This window comes from Labeo rohita, unplaced genomic scaffold (assembly GCF_022985175.1).
Source record: "Labeo rohita strain BAU-BD-2019 unplaced genomic scaffold, IGBB_LRoh.1.0 scaffold_30, whole genome shotgun sequence".
NCBI classification, from domain to species: Eukaryota; Metazoa; Chordata; class Actinopteri; order Cypriniformes; family Cyprinidae; genus Labeo; species Labeo rohita.
The window spans coordinates 4,565,272-4,578,461 of NW_026129217.1; the positions used below are offsets into that span (position 1 = coordinate 4,565,272).

The 13,190-nt window shown below is 38.1% G+C and overlaps 1 protein-coding gene across 1 annotated transcript in view; it reads left to right on the forward strand.

Annotated features, from left to right (window-relative positions):
- The window catches only part of LOC127160184 (oocyte zinc finger protein XlCOF6), a 500,603-nt gene that overhangs the window by 369,511 nt on the left and 117,902 nt on the right, over positions 1-13,190 (forward strand). Inside the window, exon 3 of the mRNA XM_051102838.1 lies at positions 4,288-4,297. Coding sequence (XP_050958795.1) covers positions 4,288-4,297 — 10 coding nt within the window. The remainder of the gene's footprint in view (positions 1-4,287; positions 4,298-13,190) is intronic.

A 13,190-nucleotide genomic window follows, 5' to 3' on the forward strand; every position in this document is an offset into this window, starting at 1 on the left:
GGACCAAAAAATCCTTAAGTCCAAGCCTACTAATGTGGATGAAACACTTCCACCATATGTAGAAGACATGGAGAGCAGCAGCAACATCAAGACGATATGTGGCAAATCTCCTTTCCCACATTTATTCAATGGAGTTCTGGAGAAGACTGAGTGTACACAAGCAGGAAGTGGCAAAAAGAACGAATTCTACTGCCCAGGAATCATTAATGTACTAATGATCCACTACATGGGCATTTTCCCTCTTTGGAGTGGCATACTACTTGGTGACCTCAGCAGATACTCCAAAGAATGTGTTAAAGTAATAAAAACACGTGAAACAAACTGCCATGTAGAACAGTGGTTCTCAATCGTGAAGAACCACATACTACAAAGAAAGAGGTTCCTGCGGCCTGCAGATTTCATTGCAAAGATGTTCAACTCTCTGCAAGGAAGGTACACCCAGCATCAGATGATGCATAATCTTGATAGTCCATCTCAAGGTGCACCTCCAAAGCAAAAGACAATTGACCAGCAAGAGGAGCAATGGGCCAAAAGATCCCAATCCGAAAAACCTGGAAAGCATCGTTCGAAGTATTTTGATCCGCCAGAAGAGGTGCCCCAACCAAAAAGACGCAAGACAAAGCAAATATCTGAGGATCATTCAGAGGACACATCAGCCCAGGTATTATGCAATTCTCAACCATGTCATTGTTTACATTAACTCAAACCACTTTTAATATTATATTTAAATATCCCTTTGCAGATCCAAGCTCTGTGGTCCAAGAAAGCATGTGAGATAGTCATTGCTGTCACACAGTCTAATGACAAAAAGAGGTCTTATATCCTACATCATTCAGAGCTGAAAACACTACAGCCACATAAATGGCTGGTGAGGGAGGTAAGAAAAAATTATTCATACCTTTGGTGTAATGCTTTGGTCTTAAGACTAATGAAAAATATTCTGTGAACATAGATGAATATAATATCTTTTGTAAAGATGACAATGTTAAGCCATTGCTGAAAAACACTAGATGAGGGTACTATGATTTATGATGGATCTTTTGTTCTTGGACAATCCAATGCTACTTTCAAGTGTTGGTAAATAACAGCGAACAGGGACATAATATTTACATACTAGATCACTACACAGCGGGTGTTATAGTTAATGGTGAACGAGATGAAGTCTGGAGAAACAGCCTCTCAAAGGTAAAAGTGATCCTTATCTTCCTTAAATATTCTTACACAACAACAAAATGTCTATTGTTGTCTTAATCTTTTTTTAAATTTCAGGTGGACTTTGATGACTACGATGGAATGATTAGTTTCCTGAATGTCAATGGGAACCACTGGGTATTTCTGGTAAATACATTTTACAGTCTTTTTTATATACATATGAGACACCACTAAATACACTGCAGAGAATAATTCAGTTTGCTTGAGCCAAGACTATTCAAATACCATCCATCAAGTCTGGAGCAGTTGAATGAATGAATCCATCCAACATTTTAACTTTCACTTTCAATTTTAAGTATTTAAGTAGTGTCGTCAAAAGTATCAGTACCAGTGGGATATGACTGTGATTGGCTACAATGATCAGCACTTCACGCTCCTCACCAAGCGCTCACACAGAAGAACAACGGGAGAGCTCGAAAGCCGTGTCTGTCAGCGGATCCGTCTATGTGCAGATGTATTAGGGATCCTCTGAAAGATGTGGCTTTCAAACGCTCCTGTTCTTCTGTGTGAGCGCTCAGTGAGGAACGTGAAGCGCTGATCATTGTAGCCAATAACAGTCATATCGGTTGAGTGTGTGCAGGGGCGTAGCACCAAATTCTGGGCCCTATGCACAAGCAGCGGCCATGGGCCCCCGTAAGCTTGAGGTTCACAACTACCTACAGACACTATATGTACTTGGACACCATTTAATACATCAATCAACTGATGCATTTACCCAAAATATTAGCATTTACATTAGTTAACAACATATCTTAAAATTATATTTAAAGGAAAATAAAATTTCACTCCTCAGGGGCCCTCCCCCCCACTTGGGGCCCTGGTAATTTAGTCCCACTTTTCACCCAACTACGACGCCCCCTGAGTGTGTGAACACTACGGCCAATCAGTGACGTCTAAGAATCAGCTCAACAGAACTCAAATGTGAGCAGGAAATGGATGTTTTTAAAATTTTAGCACCGACCGTTACTGAAGTTGGTACATTTGACAATACTGCATTTAAGTATTAAATCAGTATTTCAAGTATTTTACAAATTTTGTACTTTCATTCTAGTTCTATCTTTTTTTCCTTCCCCCCCCCTGCACAGTATCTCCATGCAGCTTCCAGCCAGGTGTTTGTGCTAGACCCTGCGGGACATGATGAAGAGGCCAAATCCATGCATCCCGCCAGCAGATTTCGGTAAAAAAAATTCTTGTTATACATGTACGTACAAAGATGGGTTACAAATTTGAAAATATAGCTGCAAGCAGTGATTATGAACCCAACTCCTCACACTACCATCACCGGCAACCAAAAAATAAATAAATAAATAAAATAAAATAAAATAATAATAATAATAAAAAAAAGGCAAAATTATAAAAATAATAGAAAATCGTCTGAGCAAATAGTAACAGAGTCTCTTAAGGGCCCATTTGATTGCCAGGCACTCCTTTTCAATCGTTGAATGTCTCTGTTCTCTTGTAAGCAACTTTTGGCTCAAGAAAACCACAGCCCTCTCCTCCCCAGATGATCCCTGGGCCAAGGCAGTTCCAAGCCCTGTTTCTGAAGCATCTCTGAAGACTTTGCAGGACGGAATGTGAACACAGTCGGTTTTTGAGATTTTGGAAGGCTGCTTCACTTTCCTCCGTCCATTGCAATGGAGTCTTCATGGCCTTAGCAGTTCTGTCAGTGGAGTAGCCAGTATAGCAAAATCATGGATGAACCTCCGATACCAGCCGATCAGACTCAGGAACGAGCTTACCTTCTTCTTAGTGGCAGGCCTTGGACTGTGCTGGATTGCCTCTACTTTGCTGACTTGTGGTTTTATCTGGCCATTGCCCAGAATATATCCTAGGTAAGAAGTTTTTTTGCTGTGCCCATTGGCATTTCCCCACGCTTAAGGTTAATCCTGCTGTATATATCCTTCCTAGTGCCTCTTCCAGGTGTTTGAAGTGATCTGCATAGGTGCTGCTAAAGATGATTACGTAGTCCATATAAGCAGCTGCCAATGACTGGCCAATAGGGAGAAGGGTGAACTAGAATAGTCCAGAGGGTGTGTGGAATGCAGCGTAGGGCCAGGGGGCAGCGTCGTGTGGCACCTGCCAGTAGCCCTAGCACAGGTCTAGTGTCGTCAGAAACCTTTCCAGGAGGTCATCTATGCAGGGCATAGGGAAAGATCGAGTTCATTTTGGAAAGACTTCCAAAAGTCGATGCAGACATGTAAAGTTTTATCTTTCTTGAAGATGATGAATAGGGTGCTACTCCACTCACTGAGGGCTCAATTACTCAGCTCCAACATGGTCTTGACTTCTTGCTTTAGAGTGATGAGAAGGTGTTCAGGTATGCGGTATGGTCTTTGTCTGCAGGGTGTGGTATCAGTCAGGTGAATGTGGTGTTGGATAACATCAGTCCGTCCAGCCTTCTAACAGAGTGGATGTGGGAACTGAATGAGTAGTTAGCAAAGTTTGGACTGGTATTGCTCTGGTAGGTATTCCATCTCTGCTGTAGTGTGATGATCTGGTACCAGCTCTTTGCCCTCCTCATATTCTAGACTTACCTATCTTACCGACAGTGCAGCCTTTGAGGTGTCACTGTGCCATTCTTTCCACGCTTTTAGCCTGTTCACATTGTATATTTTCTTTTCTTTGCCTTTGTCTGGATGGTAGAATTCATATGACACTGGCCCCATCTTTCAGGTTTGGTATATGGATCTTGCCATCTCGTGAAATGCCTGTCGACGCCTAGGGCACTTAACAGTAAGCAAAGAGTAGAAAAGTCACTTTTCCCAGTCTCTTCCTGTGTCTGCGACAAAGTTTCTGAAGCATCGACATTTAGCGTTGTGGTAAAAATTCTCCTGCTTCTTTTCCAACCTATCAGAAAAATCCATTTCTGATTCATGAGCGAGCACTGGCATGCGCAAGCCTTTTTACAAGGTTTACGTCCTCGCTGTGGCCTCCTTCAAGTGGTCATCCTACCACTGCAACCAAATGGTAGGCTTGTCCAGCCTACCGAGAGACATCTTTCATTGGAGCAAGAGCTTCTTTTATAATGGTCACATGACCTCACACAGTTCACCTTCCAGGTGACTCGCAAGACAGAAAGAGCCCAGTTTACATAAAAGCCAATCTCCAGTAGTGCTCTGGTTCGCCACTGTCACAGGTCAAACATGCATTTAAAACCTCTTAAATTACATTTCAATGTAATGTAAGTGTAAGGTATGTAGTGTGCCAGATGTGTAATGTATGTATACTAATGCGAATAATGTTAGATATACAGAAGAGAAAGAAGTTGCGATAATGTGATTAATGTCTATGTGCCGTAAACAGCGTGTGCACCCACCTCTACAGCAGGCGGGGTGGGGATAAGCAGCGTGTATGTACGTGTAAACCTGTGCCATTTGGCGAGTGCTCTCCTCCTCCACAATTAGCCTGTTCAGGTGTGTTTGACTAGGGCTGGTGCTGAATATGGAAGATCTGTGACTGAGAATGGCAGAGGAAATTCTGCAAGCCTCAGGTAATTTATTTCTTGTACAAAAATGCCTGTCATTCAGAATATGGTATAAAGTGTAGATTTGTTTCATCACAGAAAAAAAACACATTTTGTAACACCACACTATCCTTTTTACATCAGGATTACAATATTAGGTAGTAAGCATATGGTAATGCACCACTGTGTTATTATTTACATGTACCATTCGTCAACACAGCTAACATATAACTATGTTTTCAGTATTCAAGAGAGGACATTACTGTTCTGCATGTGCTGCCTCAAAAGCCCCTGGTGGAGGTGCAAAAATGTTTTGGGTGAGTAATAGCATTGATTATACAATGTCATATTAAGTACCTCTCCCATATATGCACACACTTTAACAAAAAAAAACATTAACTATTTGTAATTTTTCAGTTATTCATAAAGTGTCAAAATATCATGTGGTGTGACCATCCGGCCACAACTTTGCAACTTTGATTTTCGAAATTACCCTAAATTTATTCCGATTCATTTTCTGCAGTATTCATTTTCAATTAGAAGGAAAATTCTTCACCAAAGATAAAAACCAGTAGCTTAAAGGATTAGTTCACTTCCACAATATAAAAATAAGATAATGTACTCACCCCCTTGTCATCCAAGATATTAATGTCGGTCTTCATTCAGTCGTAAAAAAAATGTTGTTTTTTGAGGGAAACATTTCAGTACTTCTCTCCATGTAATTGGCTTCTATGGGGCCCCCAAATTTGAACTTCCAAAATGCAGTTTCGATGCAGCTTCAAAGGGCTCTAAATGATCCCACCCAAGAAGGAAGGGTCTTATCTAGTGAAACGATCAGCTATTATTATGTATTATTATTATTTTTATTATGTAATACGATTTTGAAGATGGAGAAGAAAATTAGATGGGAGTGTTTTTAACATACCCTAACTCTCTTTAACTGAAATGCACAGAGTTCACACTGAGTTAGACAAGACAAGCGTTTGAAGTTAAAATTGTTTAAAAATATATATATATATTGAAAATAACCAATTGTTTCACTAGATAAGACCATTCCTCCTCAGCTGGGAACGCTTAGAGTCCTTTGAAGCTACATTTAAACTGCATTTTGGAAGTTCAAATTCGCAGGCATCATTGAAGTCCACTATATGGAGAACATTCCTGAAATGTTTTCCTCAAAAAACTATTTCTTTATGATTAAAGAAAGATATAACCATCTTGGATGACAAGGGGGTGAGTAAATTATCTGTAATTTTTAGTTCTAGAAGTGAACTTCTTTAACAAATACTATAATGTTATCTGTATAAGCACAAAAAAAAACAAAAAAAAATCTTATTGGCTTATGTTTTTTAAATGTAGTGTCATTCAAATTATTGAGTTAAAAAAAAAACTTACAAAATTACTTATTATTTAATAAAAAGGTAAGTAATTATTACAAAGCATTTTTGGTTTTCAGTTTTCGGCTAAGAGCATCCAAAAATTTCGGCTTTGGCTCAGAATTTTCATTTCAGTGCATCCCTATTACAAAGTAAAGGTTCAATTGTTATACTAGTTGCCCTGATAAAGCACACTTCTTGTTTCAACCCCTTGTTACAGAAATGGGACACCTCCCACCTTGACAATGCAAGTGTCATCTGTACACAACAGTTTCACCCATTTTATAAAACCTTACCCAAGGGCTGGGCGATAACATTGATAATAATGTACAATATGAATTTCCTCGATAACGATAACAAGAGTTTGATAAATGTTCGACATAATGTTTATGCGGCAAAGGCATAACAAAAGAGGGCTAGTCAAAGCACACCACTCAGACATTTATCTGCTTGGATCAAACTATAAACTTACTAGAGCAGATTTTTCATTCACTCGCTGATGATGAGTCTCAGGCACTAAAGCGCCAGTGTGAAGCTCTTGGATTCAGTGAAGATCACAAATGACTCAAACAGGAGAAACACTGTGCGCAACGATATAATCAGAAGGCTTTTAAATATACAAATCGGCATCATTTAACATAGATTTACTGTAGTAGTGTAATGAGTTAGTCCATTGAAACGGTGCGTTGTAGTTGAACTCAAATGCAGATTTATTAAGCAAAGTGAAATGCATATTTGTTAAGCAAAGTGAAATCCAAAAATACAAACAAACGAAGACTTGACAAAAGCTTGACTTGGCGTAAAACAGACTTGACAATGGCTTGACTTGACATAAACAGACATCATTTAAACAACTAACTAACAGCAGGTTGCATTAATACACGACAAGGAACAATGGCTACAAGAGGGCTATTTATATCAAACAATAACTGCAAAAAACAACCATGACACAAACCAACCAATGAGAAACAAGATGCATGACTTGGACAACCAAACACATCAGGACACACTGAACAAGGGAACCAAGAGCAGGAATACAAGAAGGCAAAGGAATCACATGACTAGACAAGGATCATGGCAAAACTTCAAAATAAAAGACATGAAAACATGAACATGAAACAAAATCCAAACCCCAACAAGTCCAGGAGAGTGGTTGAGCTAAGGCAAAACAGAGGGAGGGACGGAGGGCCAGGCCCATGCAAAGGAACAGGACTTGGATCATGGGATGGAGCGTGAAACAATGGGCAAACCTGGGCCATGGTGCAGTGGTGGAACTGGACCATGGGGCAACGGCAGACGTGGGCAGTGGAGCCATGGTGGACCTGGGCCATGGAACAGAGGCAGACAATGAAGCCGTGCAGCAGAAGTCCACCACGTATGATTTTGAGGAGCCAGGGCGGAGCCAGCAGAGCAGGGAGCCATGGCAGGGCAGGAACATGGACAGACCACTTGACCATGATAGACCACGCAGTGAATTCATGAACAGCCTTCTTGGCTGTGACAGGACAGGCAGTGAGTTCATGAATGGCCTCCATGGACGTGTACCATCTTCTTGGGAGGTTCTGCAGCAGGAGCCATCACCTCTGGAGACACTGGTGCAAATTTATGAACAGGAGAAGCCTCAGGGACAGACTTGTGGACAGAAAAGACCTCTGGGATGGATTTCTTGGACAGAAGAGACCTCTGGAGTGCAGTGTACAGCCCACATACTCAAATTGGTGATGGCCATTACGGGCAGCGCAGTGGACAGAGGGAAACATGAGGGACCTGTGGGATCACCAGCCGCTCACACGTACATCAGTGGTGGGTCCATCACACTGGCAATCGTGACATGACGAGGCTCTGGAGAATCAGTCGAGACATGGCAAGGCTCTGGGAGATCAGACAAGACGTGGCTTGGCAGCCATCTTGGCCAGGGACTCAGGTGTGGTGGCCATCTTGCGATGAGGCTCATGTGTGGTTGGCACGATTTGAGCAAGACCTGGCTTGGCAGGTGTAACATGACTGTCATGTGTGGAATCAAAGTACTGGCGCCACTTGACTGTCACTGGTGGAATCAAAGTACCGAGATTCGTATGAGTGTTTCGAGAGCAGCCGGCTGACTCAGCCGCCGCAGTTTCTTCAGAGCGGCTACAGGAGCTCTGATGACGACACAACTGTTTCACGATTGGCCAGATTCACTGCATGACATCACGTGTTTCGGGTTTATTCTAACATTCTCAAGTCCATTAATGCTGACAAATCTGTGGTTTTAGAATAGTAAAAGCTTTTTTACTGTAGTAGCAATGTTGAGTCATATTTATCATAAAACACTGATAAAAGCATATATAACCCCACTTTATTAGCATTTACATAATATATGTTTATGTTGAACATTATTCTTGTTCAGATGGCACTGTATATGAAACGTGTTTATGTTGCTCATGAAAACGCTTTTCAAACGTCTGTGTATTCGACTAATATTGCATTTAATTGACTTCATCTGTGATAGAGGATGCAAACACTGCGAAAGCTTCACTAATGAGAATAGAAAGTGTCTGACTTGACGCCTCCATTTTGAATTCCACCCTGACTGCTTTCGTTTTTTGTGATTAAGCTATAGCGTTTATGCATTTACACAAGATGTATAAGTTAGTATGCAAGTTATATCATTAATATTATCAGGTAACACAAACCCATTTCTTGATTTGTAACAATATTACTCATTAAAACATGCAAAAATAATAAATAAATTAAATTAAATTTTCTTTTAAGATATTTATTTTGTTAAGAAAAAATGACTGGAAAAAGTGTGAGGAATTCAGAAAACATGAAGTGTTTGTCATGTTCTGACCATAAAGAATATTTTAAGGGTTTAAGAATATTTTAAAGAATACTTTTAGGGCTAAAACTAGCTCCTAAATCTGTGAAACGTTAGGAGTAGTGAAGAGGACTCCTAAATCACTAAGACTAAATCCCAAACTAGTTAAAAAATGCTGGAAAGTTGAAAAACTCTGGATTAACAAGATGCTACACTATCGGAAAAAAACAAACAACAACAGCCTAATTCATACGAGAAGCAGAGGAAATGTTTTCATACCCTACTGCCTTCCCTGTCACAACAAAGACATCCTCCACTTTTACACCATCATCAGGTACACATCTGAAACTAATGTGCAAGGACATCAATAAGATAAAAAATAATAATAATAATAATAATAATAAACACTTACCAAAATGAATAGGTTAATTTCCACTGCTTAGGCTTCAACCATTACTCTATAGTGGCACCTCTTGACAATAGAGTCGGGTTGGGGGGGTCACACATACAGCAAATTGCAAGAAAAATAAAACAAGGAAGTTATTTAAATGCGAAACCGAAAAACCGCAATTCACAAGAGCGTATTGAACCGAGGATGTCATACTGAACGGTTCGATATTATATTGAGAATTGTAATTATTTTAGAGTCATAGCACAATGAGAAGCTACGCAAACAGCTGTTATCAGAACGATAGCTTCGATTTCATTATCGCATGATTAAATCGTATACTTGTTGCCACGGCAAGCGATTAAAATAATGGCAAAAAAGGAAACATAAAGTGTCTTATCTCTTTAAAACGCATTACCCAAACCTCAAAACTTACGTAAAACAAGTCATTCTGAGGAAATATGCTTAGTTCGATGAATATCTGAAGTTTTGGGGTCTAACAACAATTCCAAACATAATTTCAGGATGTAGCAAGCTGCAAACCTTTGTTCTTTCTCATTTTATAATTAGACAGTTTAGCTGTTAATTAATTCAAAATAATAACCTACAGTATATAATTTTTTTTCTTTCCACAAAATCAATATTTCCTACCGAATGGTGGATTCAGCTGTGCATTGGTTAATCAGTAGCTTTGGTCCCGTGAATAGTCCTATAATAACACATTTAGCATCAATAAAACATAACCATAATATCACATTTTTCGTTTTGTTTTCTTTATTTTTCTCACAGGCTATCATCACATGCTTTCAATAAAATATACTGTCCCCTATATTTCCTATTTTCTAAACATGTTAAATGAAAGTTATACAGCTAGTATGTACAGTAGATAGATAGGTATTCCCATTCCCTTTATTCAAAGTCTAAAAAGTAACAGCTATTTGAAGCTACAACACTGAACTAATGAATTTCTGTCATGAAATAAAACAAACAAACAAACAAACTAAATTTCACATTAACAGTCTTACAAATATAATATCTTGAAAGTCATTTATCTCAAAAATTTTTGCACCTTTCTTCAATGTCATCACCATACTTCTGATCACTCACATCATCGTTCAGTAAGCTCTACACCATTTTCCCTTAATTTTGTTTCAGCAACAACTTATCGTTTTGGCCGTTATAAGTAACGCTTTCAGAACTGTTCGACAGTTTGAGCGTCACGCACAGTGAGTCCTGTTAAGGCCGCAGCACATTCGAAGCCTTGCCTTCGTGCCACACTTTAAAACACATATCTGAATCTGGTTCCTTCAAAAACATGTATACCTCTCTTCTGAGAAACATAAATGTTTTAACTTATTTATTAAGCACTTTAATCACGCTAACAAACGTTCTGAAACCTCCTCTCTCTATTTCATCATTCCAATTACATTTAAGCTCGTTCCATACGGTTACCCTGGTGGTTGATACAACAGCAAAATGTTCACTTACCACAATTCTGTTGCTTATCAAATGACACTCATGGACATCTTTGCAGAAACCCGATAAAAAAGAAAGCCGATAAAATATAGCTAACGAAAAAAGCTACCAAGTCCCCCGCCGTCAAACCACTCGCCGAAACACATCTGACGCCATGTCGAAGAGGGGAAAGATCGGCGACGTCACCCCCAATCTAGGGGCACGGCATCATGACATTATTTTTGTGCACATCCAGGAACATACTTGGTTATAAAATATAAAGTAATTAATTGAAAAAAAATGAAAAAAGTTCTATAGATACATTACATTTTTTTTGTGAGGGATAGATAGTTCGGTATAAAAACAGAAGTTGTTTGTACAATGTTCCCATGTTTATTTATTTATTTATTCATTCATTCATTCATTCATTCATTCCACGGCCTAGGAACAATACTGTGAAGTTCATAGTCATCACAACCGAATGTAATCCTTTTGTCTCACTTAATTCTAACTTGCTATAATGTGACAAGCTTTCCAGTGTAAAAAAATGTTCAATGAAATTGCCTTTCAGATACCTCTCTCTGTAACTAGATACCTGTAGGCATACTGTATTTGTCATTATAGAAAATTTCAATACATTTCCAATTACATTGTCAAGATCACATTACAGCCTTGCCGTCATTATACTGCTACATTATACTGCTTTATTTAAAGGCAGTAACTGTGTCTCTTTGCTAAGTACTTTAGGACAGCATTTCCCAACTCGTACCCCCCGCCCATTTTGCATGTCTCGTTAACACACCTGATTTTCACCAGCTTGTTAGAAGAGAGCTACGTGCATGAACTGTGCTCCCATTGATATGATCTCTGCACAGTGTTCTTTGCTCCCTATTCCCTGAGCAAGGGAAAATTCTTGGAGTTGGGAAACGGTGCTTTAGCACATACATGTGTGCTGTTGACAACAAAAGCAAAGATTTGAGAAAATTATGAATTGATTATTTTACTACTACGCATTAATAATATATTACACATTAATAAGCAATTTGATAAGATTCTGTCTCTTTTTCTTTCTTTTTTCAGATCGAATGCCATCAGTGCAGAAGATGGTTTCACGTGACTTGCATTAGCATGACAGAGGTCCAGTTCAAGAGGGCTCGGAATGTTGACTGGAAGTGCGTTTTATGTAAATAGTTCCTGTATGAAATTCCTGTATAAATAATGTATTATAGTTTTTTATGTAAATGGTAAAGTTTTGGTACTGGTCGGGTGGTTGGGGGGTGGTCTTGGGAATAAATGATTATTTTTAATAACAACAATAAAAACAATAAAAATGTTTAAATATCACAGTTATCGTTGTTGTTCTTTTCATTGTTGTTTAATAGAACTGCTGAAATACATTAATTTTACAATTTGTAAATATTTGAATGAAAGATTGATTGAATGAATAAATGAATGAATGAATGCTGAATGACGCACAGTGTAGTTGTGTTACAGTAACAAAAAACAAAAAAAAGTCAACCAACGAAACAGTAAATTTTACAGTATAACAGTATTTTGTAATGTTTTAAAATCTATTACTCAAGAAAAGAAATTAAAAAAAAAATTAAACTGTAAATTATTTTACAATAAGTCACACTATAAAATAAAATCCAATATTTGTAGTAAATTAAAAAAAATACAGTAAGTTACTTGTGAACTGTTGCCAGTTAATTACTGTAATTTATTTACTAATACTATTAAATACAAATACTGTTGCGCTTTAAATTATGGAAAATGTTGCTTTTTAGCCGCCGGTAGTAAAAATAGCATTTTTAACATATGATTTACAGTTTATTTTAATAAATATCAAAAATGTAAAAGGTGTGCATCATAGTTGACACCTACATGAACATTTTATAGTTAGTTTTGTGACTGTAAGTCATTTTACTCAAATGCTATTGAGCTTTAAATTATGGAAAATGTTGCTTTTGAACCCATTCGGTAGTAAAAAATGGCATTTTTAACATATGATTTACAGTTTATTTGAATAAATATCAAAAATGTAAAAGGTGTGCATTATAGTTGACACCTACATGAACATTTTATAGTTGTGTTTGTGACTAAGTCATTTTACTCAAATGCTATTGAGCTTTAAATTATGGAAAATGTTGCTTTTGAACCCATTCGGTAGTGGAAAATAACATTTTTAACATGATTCACAGTTTATTTGAATAAATATCAAAAATGTAAAAGGTATGCATTATAGTTGACACCTACATGAACATTTTATAGTTGGTTGTGTGAGTCATTGGCTGTAAATGCTATTGAAGTTAGAAAAGTGTATACTAATGTGGTAACTTTAGAGACGGTCCCTAAATTTGCGAATATTCAACGTCCAACGTCAAGCCAACTTTATGCCAGTCTATTGCCAAGTGGTCACCCTAGTGTGGAAATACTTAAATCACGTGTGTTACAATGAACTCCGCGTTAGTTTGTGCCCATGTTTTATTTCCTGGC